We start from the raw sequence: 24900 nt of genomic DNA, 5'->3' as shown, positions 1-24900 counted from the left end.
TGAGTTTTCTTAAAGTTCACCAAATTTCTATCACAGTCGTTGATATGAGAGCTTTTTCCTCCCACCCTGAAGGATACAAATAATTCATGCTCACTCATTGGCACCATTTGCCTAAGAAACCTAAAAACAGTGTTTTTAAACTTTAATATGTAGAACAGTAATTTAGGGGTCTTGACCAAATTCTAAGTCATTAGGTCTAGAGTAGGCACAACATTCTACGTGTCTTGTCAGCTCCCAGGTGATCCTGACACTGCTGGTACAAGGAACACATATTGAGTAGCAAAGGTTTAAAGAAGAAGCATGACTTCTTCATAATGGTGACATTTTCCCCCTATTTTCATGTCTCATGAGGTCATTATAGTTGGAGAAACACACATTGTAGTGGACCAGACTATATTTTCAAATTCTACTTCTCTATTTCAATTTCCACTAAAGTTTTTCTTAATATTGCTAAAACAAAAATGTAGTTATTCTTCTTTGTGCATTTTAAGCTTCGATTTAACCTTTATGCTTCTATTAATCCTGAAACTCTTAGGGAAAAAAAGTTTAGTTCTGACTCACTCTAAAACCTTATCCTACTCAAGGACTCTATCTTACTCATATCTATATTTCTTAGTATCTAGTACAGTGCTGAATATATATAATTAAAAATAGTTGTTTTTATTTAATTAATGCTTATATGTGCTAAGTACTATAAACTAATTACCTCATTCAGTTCAGTTCAGTCACTCAGTTGTGTCCGATTCTTTGCAACCCCATGGACTGCAGTACACCAGGCCTCGCTGTCCATCCCCAGCTCCTGGAGTTTACCCAAACTCATGTCCATTGAGTCAGTGATGCCATCCAACCATCTCATCCTCTGTCGTCCCCTTCTCTTCCTGCCCCCAATCCCTCCCAGCGTCAGGGTCTTTACAAATCAGTCAGCTCTTCGCAGCAGGTGGCCAAAGTATTGGAGTTTCAGCTTCAACATTAGTCCTTCCAGTGAACATTGAGGACTGATTTCCTTTAGGATGCACTGGCTGGATCTCCTTGCAGTCCAAGGGACTCTTAAGAGTCTTCTCCAACACCACAGTCCAAAAGCATCAATTCTTCGGCACTCAGCTTTCTTTATAGTCCAACTCTCACATCCATACATGACTACTGGAAAAACCATAGCCTTGACTAGACAGACCTTTTTTGACAAAGTAATGTCTCTGCTTTTTAATATGCTGTCTACACTGGTCATAACTTTCCTTCCAAGGAGTAAGCGTCTTTTAATTTCATGGCTGCAATCACCATCTGCAGTGATTCTGGAGCCCCAAAAAACCAGTCTGCCACTGTTCCCACTGTTTCTCCATCTATTTGCCATGAAGTGATGGGACCAGATGCCATGATCTTTGTTTTCTGAATGTTGAGCTTTAAGCCAACTTCTTCACTCTCCTCTTTCACTTTCATCAAGAGGCTCTTTAGTTCTTCTTCACTATCACCTCATTAGACATCCTCAAATTATATTTTGTCTACAGCAGTGTTTTTCAACCTTTTTTTCATTATCAATCCTTAGCAAGCATATGTAGACATTTTTAAATTAGTTGTACCTTCATGAAATTTTAATACCATAGATGTGCTTTATATATGTTTATGCTATGGTAGCAGTAACTTTTGTAGGGATAAAAACCACAGTAATATCTAAGACTTTTTGACCCCCCAAGAACCAAAACTCAGAGTTCAAACTGTTCTGCCCACATCATATACATAGTAAATCGTTTGTTGACTTAACAGATGTGGAATAAAAAATAATATGCTGAAATGAGATAATTAATGCAATGAAATATAATGCAATATGTGTTTTAGAAACAAAATACAAATGCTAGCAGCTATTTAAATATTCTGGACTTTAAATTTTTTATTAAAATATGAGGGACAAGTTATGTCACTTAAAATATAATCATGGATTTGAAATATTTTCCCACAGGTAGACTGCTTGTCCACGAGTGGGCCCATCTCCGCTGGGGAGTGTTTGATGAGTACAACGATGATGAGCCTTTCTACAGGGCAAAGTCAAGGAAAATTGAAGCAACAAGGCATGAATATTTACATTTTTAAATTACTGCTGGCAGTAACTTATTTTCCTTAGACTTATTTCTTTAAAAGCCTTTCTTTCATTTTTGTCCCAATGCAGATAATGAATGCCATATCACAAAACAGAGCTTTTTGGTTTTTTAAGAAAATATACCTGAAAGAAACTGGTTGTTTAAAATACACATAGATTCAAGAGCATCTGGTGGTCAAGTTGATTTATTTTTATACCTCTCTACCATAGCTGCCAGAACTCATTTTTGCTGAAGTTAATGCTCTATGTAAAGGGTTGTACTATGTTCTAGGAGGTAAAAATTATTTACACTACAAAAGAATGAAAAAATAAGTAGTGGAGAATGCCAGTTGAGCAGGAAATCAACCAGCTTCAAAGAGCCAAGGAGAAATTTCTTGAGATTAATAAAGTTTACGTTAAAATATCTGTGAAGCATCACACTTAACAATAGACAATCCTCTCGATTATGAGATCAAGAGAACAGAATATGTGGGCTAATAAGTATAAAATTGGGTGCCAGCTGCTTAATCAACCTTAGATGCCCTGCTGAGAATGGGGACTTATTAAAAAATGTACAAATTTCAGTGAAGATTCTTCCTCACCGTAGCACCAACTTTTAGGATGCATATTTCAAAGATTATTATGTTGATAACATTTGTTTAGATCATGCATGCATGTTAAGTCACTTCAGTTGTGTCCAACCCTTTGCCAGACTATGGACGGTTGCTTGCCAGGTTCCTCTGTCCCTGGGATTCTCCAGTGAAGAATACTGGAATGTGTTGTCATGCCCTTCTTTCTCTAGGGGATCTTCCCAATCCAGGGATAGAATCCATGTCTCTTATGTCTCCTGCTTTGGCAGGCAGGTGGGAAGTTCTTTGTTTAGGTCATATTCCCCTAAAATCTTATCTCTGCTACAGGCTATTCATCGTGGTTGTTAACATGTGAGAGTAAAAGTTGCTCAGTCATGTCTGACTTGTCCATGGAATTCTCCAGTCCAGAATACTGGAGTGGGTAACCTTTCCCTTCTCCAGGGGATCTTTCCGACCCAGGGACCTAACCCAGGTCTCCCGCATTGCAGGCGGATTATTTACCAGCTGAGCCACAAGGGAAGCCCAAGAAGACTGTAGTGGGTAGGCTATCCCTTCTCCAGTGGATCTTCCTGATCCAGGAATTGAACCAGGGTCTCCTGCATTGCAGGTGGATTCTTTACCAATTGAGTTATTAGTTGTTAACATAGGTAACGCTATTAAGTCTGCTGAGTTTGGGGGCAATAGAGGCATAGACATATTTAGAAGACTTACAAAATTACTGAATAAAATCTAGTCTTTGTTTCTTTAATTTGGACTGGAACACACTGAAAAGATGAGCTACACTAACATTACAACATATTTGCTGCAATCACTGTCACTTGCTGCAAATTCCATGCAATAAGACACATGTCTAAAATTCCTCTACTATTCTTTACTAGCCTTGGCAGAACCCCAGTCTTTCCTTCTAGCCACATTTCACTTTGCATAAAAATGCTCCTTGAATAATCAAAACACTTGTAGCTATGCAACATTTCATTCTTTTGAAGAAAATTTCTTTGAGTGAGGAATACACAAAAAGTCTTAGGCTAAAGTGGTACCAAAAGTAAATGATTTCACAAGATGCCTTTTCCAGATTCCTGCAATATATTTACCATCACGAGGTTACTGGGAGAGATGTTTGGAAAAGGGGAGCCTACAGTCACTAGTATAAGTGGGACAACAGAAGATTTAATTCCAGAGGACTCACCCTTTGCATAGACAGGAGATTCTACTTCAAATTTCCTTCAAAAATTTCTTGTAAAACAGATAAGCTACCTGGTGGGAACCCTTAAACTTTGCTGTCAAAATAGGATGTGTGTGGTATACAAATAAGGACAAAAATAATGATAAAGATCATTATTAACAACCTTGACAAGAAGACCACTTAATATTTTATAAAAATTTTAATGATTAGATTGCCTCAAAGACTAACTGTCACATATTTTCAGGTGTTCCACAGGTATTACTGGTTTAAATAGAGTGTATATATGTCAAGGAGACAGCTGTGTAACAAATAGGCAATGCAGAACTGATTCCAAGACAAACTTGTATGAAAAAGATTGTCAATTCTTCCCTGATAAAGATCAAACTGAAAAGACATCCATAATGTTTATGCAAGGTATTGATTCTGTAAGTATACCAATCAATCATTACTTCAGTTTGTGTTGATACATTTATAATCAGAGGACTTGTTATCATGTTTATAAATTATCTATAGGTGACCTGAGGGATTAGATGTAATATTATAGAATTCTTTGAACACTGGCTGGCACATAGTAAGCACTCAAGTAGTGTTACCTATTATTATTGAAAATCTGCCTTACTAAAACATTTCCTCCCTTAAATCATATTTCATTCAATAAGCATTTTTAAAGAAAAGGTTTTTAATATTTTCAGATCTGTTTGGTGAGTATTTAAATGCACCTCATATAATTTTTTTTTCATTTTATAATATTAACCTTTTAGGTCACTAAATTCTGTAATGAAAAAACCCATAACCGAGAAGCTCCAAGTCTACAAAACAAAATGTGCAATTATAGAAGCACATGGGAGGTGATCAGCAATTCTGAGGATTTTAAAAACATAACAGCTATGATGGCACCACCCCCACCACCTGTCTTCTCATTGCTAAAGATCAGTGAGAGAATTGTGTGCTTAGTCCTTGACAAGTCTGGAAGCATGGCGGTGAGTTCATGGGCCCATTTTTCCTGGATGTGGGGACAGGGCAGTGACTGAATGTCTAAGAACATCCTGGCTGCTACCTGCACCTGGGTTCTTCTAAAATGTATGGTGGCATAACTACTGTCACCGCCTGTGATCTTGACCTCAAGAGGGGCAATGGACATTATAATGAAAGAAGGATGATAATAAAAGTTAGAAGGACCTAACCCAAGAATTTTCTTTCCCAGAAAATGGAGAGTTTATTGAGGAGAACTTTTAAGTCTTTAGTAAAACTTTTGTTCCAGGATCAGAACTGGAGATTGAAATGTGTAATTATTTCCTAATCTTACTCCCTTTATCTATTGAAAATACTTGACAGGCATGAAGGAAGAGTGGATTCAGAGCTTCCAAACCACACTCCAAATCAAGGAACAAGATCAACCAGGAGGATTCTTAACATGTTTCTCTTATTTAAACTCTCTATAGGAATGACCTCCTTATGCTCAAAGACAGACAAAAAGCATCACTAAAGAAGATATGGCCAGATTCAGTCATTCATTCCTTCTACTATATTAAGAGAATGGTACTAGGCTTGTACTAGGCTTTAGGAATAGAGATCCATATCCTTGAAAAGTTCATAGATGAATAAAGCAAAATTTCACTCTCTTCCCCATCATGATTTATACTTAATTATATTTCAATATTTGGCATAGGTATCCACTTTGTCCAGGACATGGGCTGGTCTTCCAGGCTGGGCTAAGGGCATTTCTGTAGTTCTTTCACAAGGACCTGGGTGTGTGTTTAGTCACTCAGTCATGTCTGACTCTTTGTGACCCCATGAACTGAATCCTTCGTCCATGGGATTTTCCAGGAAAGAATACTGGAGTGCCATTTTCTCCTCTAAGGGATCTTCTTGACCTAGGGATTGAGCCCATGTCTCCTGTGTCTCATGCATTGCAGGCAAATTCTTTACCTGCTGAGTCATCAGGGTTCCCCTCATTACTATATATTACATTGAAATTACACATTTTTCTCCCACTATTCTATGAATACCTCTCAGACTTGAAACCATCTTATCTAGGAACCAGGTCTTCTAGGACTTGAAGTAGTCTTATTCATCTTTGTGTCCTTTTGTCTAGAATATGGTTTATCACATGTAGGCATTCAATAAATAATTGTTGAAATGAATGAACTATAAATGAGCAGATGGAATGTGTCAAAAGGATGGCACATTTGAAGCAGAATAAAGCATGCTGAAGATCAGGAATAATGCATTCAACAAATGGGGGTTGCTTAGTTAGTGGAAATGGCAGAGGATGATACAGCTGGCTGAAATAATCCACAGTACTACAGGGTTTCAGAAAGAACATCAGAGTGCTAAACCTCACCACATAGCAATGTTTTAGGAAGAGTCCCTGGGGAGACATGAGATTCTTAATTGGGAGAGAAGATGAGCAGTTTTCCCTAGACAGGATGCAGGCATAGTCAAGTTTAGAGGTAAAGCAAAATGGCAGACACAACCCTCTAAGATGGGGATGTATTATAGAAGAAGTTCCTCACTGTGATTTGTTTCTAGGCAGTTCAGAGGGAAATTTGGGCATGTGTTGGGAACAGGTGCCACAGTTCAATTGGTACTGAGGGACTGGACAAGACCAGTGCATGAAAAGGTGTACATCCCAGGGTATTCACCTAGAAAATAAGGACTTGAATCCTAATCAGTTACCAAAGAACCAATTACAGTTAATCCATTAGTGGAAATGTGGTGGGGTGTGGTTAGGTGTAGAAGCAGAAATGGGTGAGGTGGGATTTACAGTAAATTTCATCTTTTGGTTAGTCAGGTGGCCAGGGGATAGAGAGATTTCAGTCTCTAGTTGGAGTCCATGATGGTCTGGTTTGATATTGATATTATGGGACCTGGGGAGTAGTTTCACCTTGATACAACCATAACAGAGGATCCCAGGAGTAATCAGGCAGTCTGTAACATTTGAGTCATCACCCTCCAATTCCAACCCAACCTCCACCATACTCTATACCTCTAATTGAGGTGCTTAGAAGTCAAGGATCAGCTCTAGTTAAAAACCCATGTTCCTTAATATACTATACATATGTATTACATAAGGCTTTCCAGGTGGCTCAGAGGGTAAAGAATCCACCTGTAATGCAGGCGATCGCCTGCAATACAAGAGATGCGGGTTCAGTCCCTGGGTTAGGAAGATCCCCTGGAGAAGGAAATGGCAAACCATTCCTGTATTCTTTCCTGGAGAATCCCATGGACAGAAGAGCCTGGCAGGCTACAGTTCATGGAGTTGCAAAAGAATTGAACACAACTTAGCAACCAAACCACCATGTATTACACAATAAACAAAACTGTATTTTTAATTTTATCAATTAAAAAAATTTGCTTTTTTAAATAACATCAATTACTATTGATAGAAAACCTTTAACAACAAAATCTGTTCACTCATTTTATGTGATCTTCTATTACTTTCCTGTCAAAAATTATTTGTTTTTGTTACCCGTTTTTATTCAGACTTCTAATCGTCTAAATCGAATGAACCAAGCGGCCCAACATTTCCTGCTGCAGACTGTCGAAAATGGATCTTGGGTGGGGATGGTGCACTTTGATAGTTCTGCCTCCATCAAAAGTAATCCAATCCAAATCATAAGCAACAGTGAAAGAAGAAAGCTCTTGGAAAGTTTACCTACAGTTGCTAGCGGAGGAACTTCCATCTGCAGTGGAATTAAATCAGGATTTCAGGTGAAAATCATACTTCAAATATACTTTGTTTATTATTAGAACATTTTAATGTTAAGTGATGCTCCTCATACTTGCTGTCCAATTTTAACATAACTAATTCTAAAAAGTAGAGAACTAATCACATAGAGAAATCCACTTGTCCATCTTTTCATTAAAAGAAATCAATGAGCAAAGTAATGGGTAAATAAATGACTATTACAGTTTCACTGGAGTGTAAGGCCAATGAGGTCAGAGACTTTGTCTTATAATGGCAACCCACTCCAGCACTCTTGCCTGGAAAATCCCATGGATGGAGGAGCCTGGTAGGCTGCAGTCCATGGGGGTGGCTAAGAGTCTGACACGACTGAGCGACTTCACTTTCACTTTTCACTTTCATGCATTGGAGAAGGAAATGGCACCCCACTCCAGTGTTCTTGTCTGGAGAATCCCGGGGACGGGGGAGCCGGGTGGGCTTCCGTCTATGGGGTCACACAGAGTCGGACACGACTGAAGCGAGCTAGCAGCAGCAGCAGCAGTCAGTGCTCAAGGAATGTTAATTAAATAAGAGGGCTTGAGCAGCAAGAGTCATCCAATTTTAAGCAATGAAGCAAGTTATATGGGATGATTCTCCTTCAGAGCAATCCTCATTTTAGCTTCTGTTATATATTCAGTTAGGGAAACTAATGTTTATCTGTCAAGTTCCAGATGTAGCAGTAACTATTAATCATACTTAGGGTAAGGAATACTGGTCATAACATGAGTTGTGACATTATCAGAGTACTGGCTATACTACTTACCAGCCATGTGATCTAGGCACAGTCTTCAGCCTCCTTGGAAATTAGTCTCCAATGCCTTATGTATAAAATATAGGAAAATAAGAATTCTTAACTCGTAGGATTATTATGAGAATTAAGCAAAATGATACATGTTTGTACTTAGGACAATAGTCATTATACTACATAGTAAACATATAATTCACATTAATTATTATTACAAATCTTATTTTTATCCAAATGGTCATCTTGAGCTCAAAATTAATATCAATTGCATCATTTTCCTGCTTAGAAAACGTGTCCCTTCACAGTCCCTAAGACAAAGTCTGAATTCCTCAGTGTGATGTTATTTAAAAGCTTTTCATTCTATGATAAACTTGCCCTCACCTCTCTTGCCAACCTTTGTTTTCAGTTCTCCCTTACCAATACTCTATGCTTCAACCAATTTACAACACACATTGTTCTCCAAGCCCCTATGTACTAACAGCCTCCATACATGTAATTCCCCAGTCTAAAATGCTTCTTTTCTGTCTTTGCATGCCCAAATTCTATCTATTCTTCAAAATCCTTGCTCCTTCATGCAGCTTCTTCTGATACTTCCAACTCTATCGAATGTCCTTCTTTTATGAATTAATGGCATTTTAGTATAGTTTTCTAGCATGAAGTCTGGGTTCATACTCCAGTGATCACTTACCAGATTTCTTACCCTAAGCATTCTTCACCTCACTAGCTTTTAATTACCTCATCAATAAAATTGAGTATGAATGTTAGTCTGTAGGGTTGTTTATGTTTAATTTATTCAATACATATTTACTGTAGGGAGTAACCATAATATATTATAATTTATTAACACATATTTATGTAAGAAGAAAATCTCACATGTTAATTTATTGGGGAACAGATAATATACAGATAAATGTATCAATAATTTTTTTAATTGAAGGTTGTAGATATAGTCTTGTGAAGTGACCAAACAAATGTGATGTGATTAAGTAAGAGGGAAAAGAGGGACAAAACCTACTTTAGAAGAGAGGATCTATCTGAAGGGTGATGGTTAAGCTAAGATTTGAAGGATGAGAAGGAGCTAGTCATTCAGGTAGAAAGAAAAGGGCAAAATCCCTTGGGAATGAGGTGAACAAAAACTGAATTATTTAAGAAATGATAGAAGCCAGTGACACTGGAATTTGGCAAGTAAGAGGAATGAAATGTAATGGCCAGGTAGAAAATGGTGATATTTTTCAAACCCTCAAAAAAATATGATGAGGTTTGTATTTTAAACACAACAGAAGGGCTTTAAGCACAAAAGACAAAATTAATTCATATTTTGGGAAGATGACTATGGTTCAGTTCAGTCCCTCAGTCGTGTCTCACTCTTTGCGACCCCATGCATCGCAGCACGCCAGGCATCCCTGCCCATCACAAACTCCCGGAGTTTACTCAAACTCATGTCCATTGAGTCAGTGATGCCATCCAGCCATCTCATCCTCTGCCATCCCCTTCTTCTCCTGCCCCCAATCCCTCCCAGCATCAGGGTCTTTTCCAATGAGTCAACTCTTCGCATGAGATGGCCAAAGTATTCAGCTTCAGCATCAGTCCTTCCAGTGAACACCCAGGACTGATCTCCTTCAGGATGGACTGGTTGGATCTCCTTGCAGTCCAAGGGACTCTCAAGAGTCTTCTCCAACACCACAGTTCAAAAGCATCAATTCTTCAGTGCTCAGCTTTCTTCACAGTCCAACTCTCACATCCATACATAACCACAGAAAAAACCTTGATCAGACAGACCTTTGTTGGCAAAGTAATGTCTCTGCTTTTTAATATGCTGTCTAGGTTGGTCATAACTATCCTTCCAAGGAGTAAGCGTCTTTTCATTTCATGGCTGCAATCACCATCTGCAGTGATTTTGGAGCCCCCCAAAATAAAGTCAGCCCCTGTTTCCATGCCATGATCTTAGTTGTCTGAATGTTGAGCTTTAATCCAACTTTTTCACTCTCCTCTTTCAGTTTCATCAAGAAGCTTTTTAGTTCCTCTTCACTTTCTGCCATAAGGGTGGTGTCATCTGCATATCTGAGGTTATTGATATTTCTCCCAGCAATCTTGATTCCAGCTTGTGCTTCTTCCAGCCCAGTGTTTCTCATGATGTACTCTGCATATAAATTAAATAAGCAGGGTGACAATATACAGCCTTGATGTACTCCTTTTCCTATTTGGAACCAGTCTGTTGGTCCATGTCCAGTTCTAGCTGTTGCTTCCTGACCTGTATATAGGTTTCTCAAGAGGTGGGTCAGTTGGTCTGATATTCCCACCTCTTTCAGAATTTTCCACAGTTTATTGTGACCCACACAGTCGAAGGCTTTGGCATAGTCAATAAAGCAGAAATAGATGTTTTTCTGGAACTCTCTTGCTTTTTCGATGATCAGTGGATGTTGGCAATTTGATCTCTGGTTCCTCTGCCTTTTCTAAAACCAGCTTGCACATCTGGAAGTTCACAGTTCATGTATTGCTGAAGCTTGGCTTGGAGAATTTTGAGCATTACTTTACTAGCGTGTGAGATGAGTGCAATTGTGTGGTAGTTTGAGCATTCTTTGGGATTGGAATGAAAACTGACCTTTTCCAGTCCTGTGGCCACTGCTGAGTTTTCCAAATTTGCTGGCATATTGAGGGCCATAAAAGACATAATTAATTCATATTTTGGGAAGATGACTCTCGTTACCCTATATCAAATAAAATGTAAGAATTTTACATTTTATTAGAGTAGTAATCTAGAGACAGGTTGGGATTTTGGAGTTGGATTAAATTACAAACTGTGTAAAACACATTTAACTCACAGCATATTTCAGTAAATGGTAGCACTATAATATTATAATTCTCTTTATTGAATATATTAGTTTTGCCTTTGCCAGTCATCTCTATATTTCCCCAGTCTCTCACACAACTCCCAATAAATATCTTTAAGTGTAATTATTTCCATGAATACAAAATCCATGTAGTTCCTGCTGAATCCCCAGCAGTCAGTACAGTGAAAACACACTGCAAGTGTTCGGTGAATAAAATAATACAAGGGAGACATGAAGGACAGAGAACTCTGCTTCATCTTTGAATCTTCATTTGTTCCCGAATGTGTAGGGGGGATGTGATGGGGATGCTGTATAAATGCTATAATACCTGAAAGCATTTCCTAAATTTTAATTTGGTTCTAGTGTACATTGAGCCATATTTCACATATATTAAAAATATACATTCAGAAAACTAAGATCATGGCATCTGGTCCCATTGCTCCATGGCAAGTAAATAGGGAAACAATGGAAACAGTGAGAGACTTTATATTTGGGGGCTCCAAAATCACTGCAGATGGTGACTGCAGCCATGAAATTAAAAGACGCTTGCTCCTTGGAAGAAAAGCTATAACCAACCTAGATAGCATATTAAAAAGCAGAAACATTACTTTCCCAAAGAAGGTCCATCTAGTCAAAGCTATGGTTTTCCAGTAGTCATGTATGGATGAGAGAGTTGGACTATAAAGAAAGTTGAGCACTGAAGAATTGATGCTTTGAAGTCCCTTGGACTGCAAGGAGATCAAACCAGTCAATCCTAAAGGAAATCTGTCCTGAATGTTAATTGGAAGGACTGATGCTAATGCTGAAGCTCCAACACTTGGGCCACCTGATGCGAAGAACTGAAAAGACCCTGATGCTGGGAAAGATTGAAGGCGGGAGAAGGGGACGACAGAGGATGAGATGGTTGGATGATATCACCGACTCGATGGACATAAGCTCCAAGAGTTAGTGATGGACAGGGAAGGCTGGTGTGCTGTAGTCCATGGGGTCCCAAAGAGTCTGACACAACTGAGCGACTGAACTGACTGAACTGAAAATTATATATAACAGTCATTCTTTGCCTCAAAACCTGCAAAAATTGAAACAAGACTGGTCACATTGTATCCTGACACCAGCATTAGTAAGACTTTTTTACATTGTAAACCTTTCTTTGTAAACCTATATACATCTCCACTACAAGTTCAGGGAAGCCACCAATAGCCTATCATTTTTTTTCCTCTTGGACTGGACTCGGTTTCTCAAAATGATGTGTCAAGAAGCCACTTCCAATAAAGCTGTCAAAGAAGATGAAATACAGTTGCCTTCCTGAGATAAATTCTCTTTATCCTTTCTTTCTTTATCCTATATTCAAAGCTCTGTGATTCAAACTGTTTCGCTTTATAGGAAATTGTTCAAGCTATAAATAGGACACATTCTCAGTAAGTCATATATTCTCTTCAGTTCAGTTCAGTTCAGTCGTTCAGTCATGTCCGACTCTTTGCGACCCCATGAGTCGCAGCACACCAGGCCTCCCTGTCCATCACCAACTCCCGGAGTTTACTCAAACTCAGGTCCATCGAGTCAGTGATGCCATCTAGCCATCTCACCCTCTGTCGTCCCCTTCTCTTGCCCCCAATCCCTCCCAGCATCAGGGTCTTTTCCAATGAGTCAACTCTTATATTCTGTTAGCACCATTAATATGCTTAGCTATGTTCTTGTGACTATTAGAGATTAATTAAAAATTGTATAACAAGATTTTTAACCTGTGTAGAACTTTCCATATCTTTTGTTTATTAGCATACTGAGGATACCCTAATTTGGAATCAACAGCTTCTTTAAAATGTTGAGGTGAACTCTTAATACATCTAGCTGCATATAGAACCAAAGAAGCAGAAAAATATTTAATGCCATTATATGCTTGATGTCTGGTTTTCCTGAGTGCCACAGAGTGTGATGTCATAGTCATTGAACTCAAGTAGGATTTTCCATACCCCTACTCCCACACAATTTCATCTGAGCAAACATTTCCTACAGTGGGTGGACAGAAAATAAAAAGTCCTGTTTAAATTCCCATAGCATTGTGGATTACAGATCCTTTGATTTAAAAATGAAGCTCTCTCCTCTTTTCTGCACACTATTTTCTATGTCCATTTTATCCTAATCTCTCCTAGGCCTAGTTGACCTAGGATCACCTGTAATAATGCTCTGGTTATATTTGTAGGCAATTAGAAATGCTGACTTCCAAATAGATGGATCTGAAATAGTGCTGCTGACAGACGGGGAGGATAGCACTGCAAAGTCTTGTATTGAGGAAGTGAAACAGAGCGGGGCCATCATTCATTTTATTGCTCTTGGACCAGTTGCTGCACCAGAAGTCATAGAGATGAGCACTGCAACAGGTAAAATATGACATACATCCTTTGATAGCAATACATAAATGTAGAGGCTGACAATTCAACAAGTTCTCTTAAGCTCCTACTCTGCAGGTTCTGTGCCAGGAGCTTGGGATCAGAGTTAAACCAGACATGATCTCAATGTGCCAATAGTCCTGCTGACCCGAGAGACAAATAACACTGCTAATCAGAAAAGCATAGTCAGATAACACTCCTCCATACCAAGAGACATACATAGATGTCAAACACCACGTGAGCAGATGGAGTCATTGATTCAGCATTGAATAGAGTCAGGGAAACAAGGCATGAGAGACGAGGAGCTAGACATTTATCAATCTGTTTGCTTTCTCTGGAAGAAAAAGGATGACAGAGAATATAAAGCATGTTGGGGTAACAATGGAAGCCATATTGAAGGATAGTGAGAAATACGTGAGACTAGAGAATAGACTGGAAGTTAAGGATGGGTTTAACAGAAGCTCAGGCTATAAATTTAGTAATAACAAGGTTTCTAGATTAAACATAAAACAGCTATTATCTTATAGACAGAGACATGTGAAGAAAATGGACTACATGTGTTCAGTGCCTTCTTAAACATAGTAGAGAATACATAATTTATAACATTATAAAAATCAATTATTGTATTGAATTGACCTCTAATGTTACCAAACAAACACTTGCTTTTTAATGCTTAATTGTACAAACTCCCATCATTTTGAAGTAATTTTATAGCCATTGTAAAGTATTTCTGTCCTAAATATCCCTCCAAAAGTATTGTTTTAAAACTTGTCTCTATTGCTTACCATTTTTTTTATCTGCTCATTGCCAAATTTTGTCAGGATGCTTCAATATGAAATCCCTTTAACCTTTCTGATTCTGATCTACTCTGGCAGGAAAACTTGAAAGCTGATACGGTTAGAATGTATCTTAAATAATCATTAAAGTGAATACTTTTCCTAAAGGTTATGTGATCCTGTGAGCTTTAGTTCATGAAGTTAGAGCATCTCCTTTCATATTCTTTAGTTAGTTGATGCATTTAAGTCAGAAAGATTTCTGTTAGTGGAGTTTAAAGGTAGCTTACCTCCCAGTTATGACATTTTTAAGGTAACATTTCAGAGATAATCTTTATACCTATCCGATTTGGGTTTATTTTTACAATACATACTGAAACTATGGTTTTGTTTACCCTGATATTGTCTTAATCACTAAAATGTGAAAAGCACTTATTTTCTGAAAAGCAACCTAGTTAATGTATTTGCATTTTAGGAGGAATATATGTTTATGCTTCAGATGAAGGCCAGAACAATGGCCTTATTGATGCTTTTGCGGCCCTTGCATCAGGGAACATCGATGCCTCCCAGCAATCTCTTCAGGTCAGAGTTCCTAGTCCTTGAGTATTTATGTTTGGATTTGGACCTAACCAAGAAAAATAATCTGGTTGTTACAAGTTTTGAGTTCTATATCATCACCAGGTGGCTCAGTGGTTAAGAATCTGCCTGCCAATTTAGGAGATGCTGGGTGGATCCCTGGGTGGGGAAGATCCCCTGGAGGAGGAAATGGCAATCCATTCCAGTATTCTTGCCTGGAGAATTCCATGCACAGAGGAACCTGCAGGGCTATAATCCATGGGGTCACAAAGAGTCAGACACAACTGAGTGCCTGAGCACTTTATTTTAAGTCATCAAGAAAATGGTAAACTGAGGGCAATGCACACACACACACACACACACACACACACAGAACTAATTTTCTCAGAGGTAGTTTAGCACTTTAATGCTAAATCCTAGTGTAAGTGCTCACCAAGACAACTGGGAAAATCATCTCCCAGGGCCATATCTCCAACTGTAAATCCCATTGTCCTGCTCTAATGCTTTTATTATACCCTGTTCTCTCCTCAGTAGCTATATTTCCACACTTTCTGACTGACAACTGTCAGATCTCAGTTAGCTTTCAAAGAGATTGCAAGCCTAAGGTGGTATGCCATATTTAAGTTTGTTCTCAAGGCAGAAATTTAAAAATATGTAAAACAGAAAAAAAGCATAAAATTACTCTCTTCTACAGTTATTAATTTTTAATATATTTAAACAGCTTGAAAGCAAGGGATTAAAACTCAACAGTAATGACTGGATGAATGGCACTGTAATAATTGATAGCACTGTGGGAAAGGACACATTCTTTCTCATCACGTGGAACAAGCAACTTCCCTCTATTTATCTCTTTGATCCCAGTGGAATATCAATGGGGACTTTCATAGTGGATTCAGCTTCCAAAATGGCCTATCTCAATATTCCAGGAACTACAAAGGTAAGCAATTCATTTTTAGACCTCCCAAATTTTACAGGTGAAAATACATCATTTGATATCATAAATATGAATGCCAATACTTGTATCATTTCAAAATTAAGATAAAGTAAAATGTACTTGGTATGACTGTATGGTCCTGAAAATTTTGGTGACAGAGGTAAAAAAAAAAAAGAACTTAAGCATTTAGAAGAAAGGAAGAGAAGGGAAAAAATTAAGTAGACTAAGGATAACTTTGAGGAGACAGTGTAGTAAGTCTGTGCAGCTTGCTGTGTAGATAGCTACAGAGCTATTTCTTAGTACTACCAGATCATAGGAGAGCTTCCCTCATAGCTCAGTTGGTAAAGAATCCGCCTACAATGCAGGAGACCCCAGTTTGATTCCTGGCTCAGGAAGATCTGCTGGAGAAGGGATGGGCTACCCACTCCAGTATTCTTAGGCTTCTCTTGTGGCTCAGCTGGTAAAGAATCCGTCTGCAATGTAGGAGACCTGGGTTTGATCCCTGGGTTGAGAAGACTCCCTAGAGAAGGGAAAGGCTACCCACTCCAATATTGTGGCCTAGAGAATTCCACGGACTACTGGCCATGGGGATACAAAGAGTCGAACATGACTGAGTGACTTTTACTTTCACTTTTCACCAGGTCATAGAGTCTGTAGATTCTGAGATCTGAGGATAAGTCCAAGATCAAGGCAAACTTTCCAAAACTTATTTTTACCAATGGAGATTTCATAAACTTTGGATACCACGAATGATAATAGGATATTCTTTCCAAGCTGCCTCAACTCTTACCTCTTTACCCTCAAAACTCTTAAAGCTCTCAAAACTGTTTATTTGGTAACACACTTAATAGTTTAGAGTTAGATAATGGAAAAACAGAAAATAGCTTGCTGTTGGATACTTACTCCATTTTTATTGCATTTTTAGGTGGGTGTGTGGACTTACAACATTCAAGCAAAAGCAAGCCAAGAAACATTGACTATAACAGTAAATTCTCGGGCAGCAAACTCTTTTGTGCCTCCAATCACAGTGAATGCTAAAATGAATAAAGATACAAACAGCTATCCCAACCCACTGATTGTTTATGCAGAAATTGTACAAGGGTATTTACCCATTCTTGGAGCCAATGTGACTGCTTTCATTGAATCGAAATTTGGAGAAACAGAAGTTTTGGAACTTTTGGATAATGGTGCAGGTAAATCACAGATTTCTCTGAACCAGTCTAAATTTTCATAACTCAGGATATGTTATGAGTCCCTGAGGAAGTGTGGGGCAGAGGGACAGGCATCAGAAAATTGATGCAGATTGTGGATGCACAACTGGACCAGGGTGAAAATCTATCCAGGTAACAACTCCAAAGTGATTTGCCAGTGTCTCACAGACGGTAGAGCACTCAATGAATTTTATTTACTGTCATTATTGTTCTTTCTTTCATTTAGACCACCAATGTCTTCCAATAAATAGGATAGTGTCATTGCTGAGATTGAGGACAGCATCAAGAATTCTGAATAAGTGATTCTTAGGGGTATATAATCAAGAAAGTCTGGCCAGAGACAGTGAAACACAAGTAGTTGTATGGAATGAAGCAGTACAATTTGGGTCCCTGGCAGGGAGGGGATGACAGTCATGAGAAAGTCCCAACAGCTGGATAAAAGTTCACATATAATCTTGGGAATTGAGACCAAAGGAAGCTGGATCTGCCATCAGAGAGAAGGGGACATCACGGGGTCATCATCAGATACCAGATCTGACTGGAAGGTATCAAAATAGAGTGTTGATCCCTCTCTATCTCCTTGGTCTGTATAGATGAGTGGTACTGTCTTTTAAAACCTTTTCCCAATTCCGAATTATTCTGGGAACTAAAACTCCTTTAGAGAGGTCATTTAGTAAAGAAATGACTATCTCAGTAAACTTCTAAGTTGTCAGAATTTTCAATTAGCTTCTTTTCAGTGCAGTTAAATCAGCCAGCTTATAACCTATCATCAACTAGAGCTGGCCCTGTGAAAAGTTTAGAAGGCAAAAGTCTTTGCTTTATCAGTGCCTTCATCTAATATGACAATATTTTCTTAAATTATCCTGTGACTCTCTTTCTCCCAACCCCTTCCATGCTACATTAAAACTCCTATATCTTGTTTCATTTCTCAAGGAGAAATAAAATTTCTCAAATAAAACTCAAATAATTTGGGACACCTTTACCTAAGAAAGCATAGGTGATTAAGAATGACTTTACCTAAGAAAGCAGTGGTAATTAACAATGACTTGGAGCAGGGGTTCTCAAATTTTAACATAAAAGCGAAACTCCTGAAGAGCTTGTTTTATAACACAGAATGGGAACGCTGGAAAAACTTTCATTCCTAATATTACCCAGAGAAATGCAGATGCTGTTGGTCTAAGGATTTCATTTTAAGAATCTCTCTCTTAGAGTCCTAACCCTCCAGAGAAATGTGTTTGCAAGTTAACAAAACTCTCTAGTAGTGGTGATATGAAGAAATATCCTTATGATACAGTATTCCTAAGCTCTCCAAAACATTTATTCTAAAAATAGATGAGGTTTTCCACTGTTAGACCAGAAAATTAATCGATCATAGTATAAGAGGTAGGGATTAAAATGAAAAATGAGAGATTGAAGATAAGTTAAAATACGTAATTTGTAGGTGATAGCAATGAGAATTAAATCTTATGCAAAGAAAATATTTCTTTAGTGGGGATCCTTTGATTCAGAGAGAGAGACAACATAATTGTGCTTAAAGCATGAGCTGCAAACAGACTATCTAGCTGAGAAATGGTAAGAAGAATGCTATGATAATCTGCATATGAGTTCATAAAATGAAGGCATTAAATACACATGCATAGGTATCAGTATATATACCAGTATGTCTATGTAATAATATATTATTACAAATAGAAAGGTAAAAAATGGAAGCAGTGAAAGATTTTATTTTCTTGGTCTCCAAAATCACTGCAGTGATTGCAGCCACGAAATTAAAAAAAAACTCTTGCTCCTTGGAAGAAAAGCTATGACAAACCTAGGCAGCATATTAAAAAGCAGAGCCATCACTTTGCCAACAAAGGTCTGAATAGTCAAAGCTACGGTTTTTCCAGTAGTCATGTACAGATGTAAAAGTTGGACCACAAAGAAGGCTGAGTGCCAAAGAATTGATGCTTTTGCACTGTAATGCTGGAGAAGACTCTTGAGAGTCCCTTGAACAGCAAGGATATTAAACCATTCAATCTTAAAGGAAATAAACCCTGAATATTCATTGGAAGGACTGTTGCTGAAGCTCTAATAGTTTGGTCACCTGATGCAAAGAGCTGATTCATTGGAAAAGACCCTGATGCTGGGAAAGACGGAAGGCAAAGACGGAAGGAGAAGTGGGCTGAAGATTAGATGGTTAGATAGCACCATTGACTCAATGGACATGAATTTCAGCAAACTCTGAGAGATAGCAGAGGACAAGAAGGCTTGGCGTGCTGCAGTTCATGGGGTCACAAAAAGTCAAACACAACTTAGTGACTGAACAACAATCACAACAAAAATAATACACACACACACACACACACATACACACACACGGGCTTCCCAGATGGCACCAGTGGTAAAGAGCCCACCTGCCAATGCAGGAAACATAAGAGGCTCAGGTTTGATCCCAGGGTCAGGAAGATCTCCTGGAGGAGGGTATGGAAACCCACTCCAGTATTCTTGCCTGAAGAATCCCATAGACAGAGGACATTGGTAGGCTATAGTCTACAGGGTTGCAGAGTCTGACATGACTGAAGTGACTTAGTATGCATGCATATGTACACACACAAACACAGTACCACAAGGATATCCATCCAACAAGATACTGATTGGCAGAGCAAAATGGAAATATTCCCCAAGGGGTCAATCACAAAATAGGGAGATATATAAAAGCAATATGCTTATAATGCCCATACGCTTGACTTAGAAAATACTTAAGTTTTTCTTTTTCTTTACATTAATAATTTATTCCTTCACTTCCTTAACAAGGTGCTGATTCTTTCAAGAATGATGGAGTCTACTCTAGATACTTTACAACTTATAAAGAAAATGGCATGTATAACTTAAAAGTTCGGGCTCATGGAGGAGAAAATGCTGTCACAAGGAGCTTAAGGCATCCACCGAATAGAGCTGCATACATACCAGGCTGGGTAGTAGACGGTGAGTACTTCATAATATCTGAAACTCACTGGTGGCTTGAATAATTGTGAGTTGGTATGATTAAGGCTACAAATATTCTATAACTTCAGAGTATAGCTTCTCCCATTTCTGGACTGAATTCTCAGTCATATGACTGTTTGCCTCCAAATTAACCTAAGCTTTGGTACAGTGTCTTTGGTACAGACATTTCAATGAAAGCCAGCCATTATTACATTTGTTTGGAGCATCTGACCTATATCAACAAAAATTTGCCACATTTTCAGTTCGGGATGAAGTAAAGAGGCTAATATGTTATGTACTTAACTAGAAACCAATGGTAGAATTTATCCATCTGATTACATATACCTTTATTTGCAAAGTAAAGGGAAAATGTGTAGAGGAAAGTGATGAAAAATATTAAGAATGCATTTTTGTTAGCTTTCCTTTATTTTGTCCCTTATGTCACCCTTATAGGGGCTTTCTGTTGCAATATAATCTGAATATTATTCATTAGCACTTGCAACAGGGAGGAAGTGTGAAACCTGACACAAGTGACTGAAAGGGAACCAGTAGAAATTCCCCCAGATTTATTCCCATCTTAAAGGTAATTTAAGAAATAAAGCAATTCCTTTATTTTTAAAGCATATATTAAGTATATAACAATATTTCCACTCAGGACAGTCTTAATTCCAAAGCAATTTATTATCCAATTCTACCCTACAATACTCTGGTCAGGTTGCTAAAGAAAGAATTCTACCAACTGCATCCTTATGACCTTGTAATCAAAATTAATAAAATGAAACTGTGTATATGGGAAAAAAAGGGGGGGAAATGTAGGATAAGAAATACAATTCAGTGAGTTCTGAAAATGTTAGTGCAGATTTGTCCATTAAATACCAGGAATTTGTAATGCAGGCAACATTGAAAGGAATCCATCCAGACCTGAAAATGATGAGGACACTCAGACAAATGTGGAGAGTTTCACCAGAACAGCAACAGGAGGTGCATTTGTGGTTTCCAATGTCCCACAGTCTCCCTCATCCCTTGACGTCTTCCCACCAAGTCAAATCACAGATCTTGAGGCCACATCACATGAGGATGAGATAAGTCTAACGTGGACAGCACCAGGAGATGATTTTGATGTTGGAAAAGGTAAGGACTATGTGTCATGCACTGTTGATTAAGTGAAAGTTGCTTGTTACAAAAGCAAGTGTCTAAGGGTGTGTGAGAGGAAAATAATTTATAATTAATAGCTCAGCAAAGTATTAATTTTATAATCTCATGTTATGAATCATCAAATGTGGCACATTATAACCTGCCATGTATCATTTGCAGGGTATAAAAATCAGAATTCAGCTTTTATGGGAAAATAAATAAGGCTCTGGATGTGAGCATAACTTTGGCATGACTAACAGCATTTCAGAGGAGAATGAAAAAAGATTTCATATGGTATGCTCTAGTTTCTAAACTACATATAACTTTTTTTCTTAGTTCAAGAATATATCATAAGAATAAGTGAAAGCATCCTGGATTTAAGGGATAATTTTGATGATGCTCTGCAAGTAAACACTACTGCTCTGTTACCAAATGAGGCCAACTCCAAGGAAACCTTCACATTCAAACCAGGAAATATCTCAGAAGAAAATGAAACCCACATTTTCATTGCCATTCAAAGTGTGGATAAAGGCAATTTGACATCAAAAGTATCCAACATTGTGCAAGTAGCTTTGTTTGTTCCTCAAGAAGATTACATTCCTGATGAAATTCATCCAGATCCTAGTCCTGATAAAAATCCCCCTAAGTCCGGACTCAGCATTTCTGCCTTGGTGTTGTTAGTGGTTGGCTCTGTGGTAATTGTTAGTCTGATTTTGAGCATCACCATTTATATCTTAAACAAGAGAAGAAATACTAGCAGACCTAGAACAGGGTTTTAAGAATATATCAACAACAAAATTAAAGGATGTTTCAGAATTTTTAAATTTATCATGTGTGAAAATAATTTTAAGTTTTACAAGGGACCCTTTGACTAAATATAAACATCCAGAGATATTTGAAAAATTGTAAATCAATATTAAATTAAACAATTTTTATTTATTAATTTATCAAAAGGTGATAAAGATCTTTTTCATATTCATACCTGGTTACATATTATCTGACACAAAAGTTCTCTATAAAAACTCAAATTTCATCAAGAAGTTAAAACTGTCTACTGGAGTGGTCAAAATACAAATGTAAGGAGGCAAATAAACAATATTTTCAAGAAATAATTTGGTCTCAGTATTTTTTGGTATAAATTGATTTTATTGTATTCACTGAAGGTCTTTAATTATATACTTGTATCAGTTCAGTTCAGTTGCTCAGTCATGTCTGACTCTTTGCGACCCCATGGACTGCAACAAGCCAGGTCTCCCTGTCCATCACCGACTCCTGGAGTTTACTCAAACTCAGGTCCATTCAGTTGGTGATGCCATCCAACCATCTCAGCCTCTGTCATCCCCTTCTCCTCCCACCTCCAATCTTTCCCAGCATCAAGGTCTTTTCAAATGAATCAGTCCTTTGCATCAGTGGCCAAAGTACTGGAGTTTCAACTTCAGCATCAGTCCTCCCAGTGAATATTCAGGACTGGTTTCCTTTAAGATGGACTGATTGGATCTCCTTGCAGTCCAAGGGACTCTCAAGAGTCTTCTCCAACAATATACTAGTATATACAATATAAATAAGGGCATGTTTACTGTACTTCATTGATATGTAAGATAATATTAAAGAAGCTAGGGGAAAGGAAATAAGTGAGGGATGCCTGATAACTAGAAATGTTGGTTTTACTCTTATAGCATTCATTGGAAAACAAGCTGTGTAGCAGGGCATTTAGGGACTGTGCTATTGAGGTAGAAGGTCTATTAGCACATTTAATTCCTCTGGTGGGCTGGCACCTACTCAAGCATTGCTGAAAGCTATATACATAGAGGTGGACATGGAGAAAATGTAGGAAAGGGGTTGAAAGTGGAAGCGTTAGTTGCTCAGTCATATCCAACTCTTTGCGACCCCATGAACTATAGTAGTCCACCAGGCTCCTCTGTCCATGGGATTCTCCAGACAAAAATACTGGAGTGGGTTGCGTTTTCCTTCTCCAAAGGGGCTAGCGTAAGACAACTGACTTTTTACCAGGAGGGGAATAAAAGCCTGAAATTCTCTAATAGTTACAGAAATAATGTGAAATAGCCAGACTTTCCCTATGTCCTTCCAACCTATCAACCCAATAGCCCTGGAGGCAAAGCCTACCAGCCTGGTTAGTACTCTTCCTGATTCTCTGAGGCAACAGCTTTGCTCTGATGAGTCTCAGTTGAAGATTCTCCACTTTCAGGTCAGGCTTTGATTTAGATCTATTTCCAGAACTACATCAGTAACTGAATATGAATTGGTAAGAATCAGAAAAATAACAGAATGATTACCATTTTTGTATTCTGAATAAGCTACAAAATTTATAGGACTCAGTAAAAAATGAAAATGAAGAGCTCCTGCTTGATAATTTATAAGGATTTCAAGATGGTAACAGCAAAGCATTAAACCAAGTACTTGGACCTTCTAAGCATGAGACACCATGCAAATGTACAAGTCTCACCCCACAAAGCTAGCCCTGACTATAGTACAGGATAACCTAGTGAGAAAATCTGCAGTATAAAGGCTCTACATGGGATTTCCATTACATTCCTATAGCATTGTTATGATCTAATTGTTTATTTATAAAATGTACCAGGTATAGAAATAAAACCTTGGGGCCATCACCATCTGGTAGGAAATCTAGCTGCAGGAAAAAATTCTAAGCTATCCCAGTAAAGGAAGAGAGGCAGCCCTAAGTGGGGAAGAGTAGCCCATTACTAACCACAAAAGTTCAAATGACTACAGGATTCCTGAAGAGAAAAACCACCCCAGCAGCCATCCAACTGGCTTCAGTCCCTAAAGATGGGCAGCTGGCAGTGTCACAAGCTAATGACCCACCTGGAGAGGTCAGTCCAAGCTACAGGACCAAGATATGGTATCCATTTACCATCTCAGCTGAGGGAACCACTTTCCCTTGTTATAATGCATGCTACTTGGTGTTGGCTGATGTTACAGGTCAGAGTGACCTAATACAGCATGGGTAAATGGCCAGACCCAAACCACAGTGTCTGATGACACTAGCATAAAATGGAACTCAGAATAGCACAGCTCAAAGTAACTATGAAGTGAGTTGGGACTGCTATAGATTTAACAGTAAAGTATGGTTGCTAGTCTCCAAAAGGATTTCCAAAGAGCCACAGCTCCTATTGTTCATGGCCTTATGTAGTTGCCTCCCACATTAGGGTACAGGATGGCCCCAATGACTTATTTAAAAATTAGAAAGCAGCAGAAATGAGGGACACAACATTTTTGTGTTCTTGATAACTCTGTCATTTACAAAATTCAGTTATAGTGACAGATATCACTACAGAGGTTCCAAGACTATACAGAGAATGAAAGAGACCTAACTATCCCTGCTTCCCAGTCATACCTCAAGATTATTCTATTTGCAGTCATTAGACTTCAGGCATAACTGGCAAAAGAATCTCCCCTTTGAGATCAGTAAGCCAACACAATTATGGAGGGGATAAATAGGTAGTTGTTTTAGCCACCAAGTTTTCAACTAGTTTGGTCTATAAATCTAAATTACTGAAACAACCAATAACAGTATTAGTCGGTGTTCCATCTGGGTATCAGAACCACTGTTAACATTATGGAATTGAGAATTTATTATAGGGGTTAACTGGGACACTAAAGAACTGAACAAAAAACTGTAGAATCAGAAAAAAAAACTTGATATAAATATTAATAACAAACCTCCCTGAAACCCTGGAGTTAGCTCTTGGCGTTGGGTGTTGGAAGTTAAGCAAGGCCAGAAACTAGCGTAGAACT

General features: G+C 38.2%; 1 protein-coding gene across 1 annotated transcript in view; it reads left to right on the top strand.

The window, feature by feature from the left end:
* The window catches only part of CLCA4 (chloride channel accessory 4), a 30363-nt gene extending 8125 nt beyond the window's left edge, over nt 1-22238 (top strand). The window contains exons 4-14 of the mRNA XM_061121479.1: nt 1952-2060; nt 4086-4266; nt 4603-4821; nt 7328-7555; nt 13345-13522; nt 14780-14886; nt 15602-15817; nt 16740-17007; nt 19822-19992; nt 20887-21123; nt 21463-22238. Of these exons, the coding sequence (XP_060977462.1) occupies nt 1952-2060; nt 4086-4266; nt 4603-4821; nt 7328-7555; nt 13345-13522; nt 14780-14886; nt 15602-15817; nt 16740-17007; nt 19822-19992; nt 20887-21123; nt 21463-21905 (2357 nt within the window). The 3' untranslated portion in view covers nt 21906-22238. The remainder of the gene's footprint in view (nt 1-1951; nt 2061-4085; nt 4267-4602; nt 4822-7327; nt 7556-13344; nt 13523-14779; nt 14887-15601; nt 15818-16739; nt 17008-19821; nt 19993-20886; nt 21124-21462) is intronic.
* Nucleotides 22239-24900: the final 2662 nt, after the last annotated feature.

Source organism: Dama dama, chromosome 20 (genome assembly GCF_033118175.1).
Source record: "Dama dama isolate Ldn47 chromosome 20, ASM3311817v1, whole genome shotgun sequence".
NCBI classification, from domain to species: domain Eukaryota; kingdom Metazoa; phylum Chordata; class Mammalia; order Artiodactyla; family Cervidae; genus Dama; species Dama dama.
This window is presented reverse-complemented; position numbering and strand designations above follow the sequence as displayed.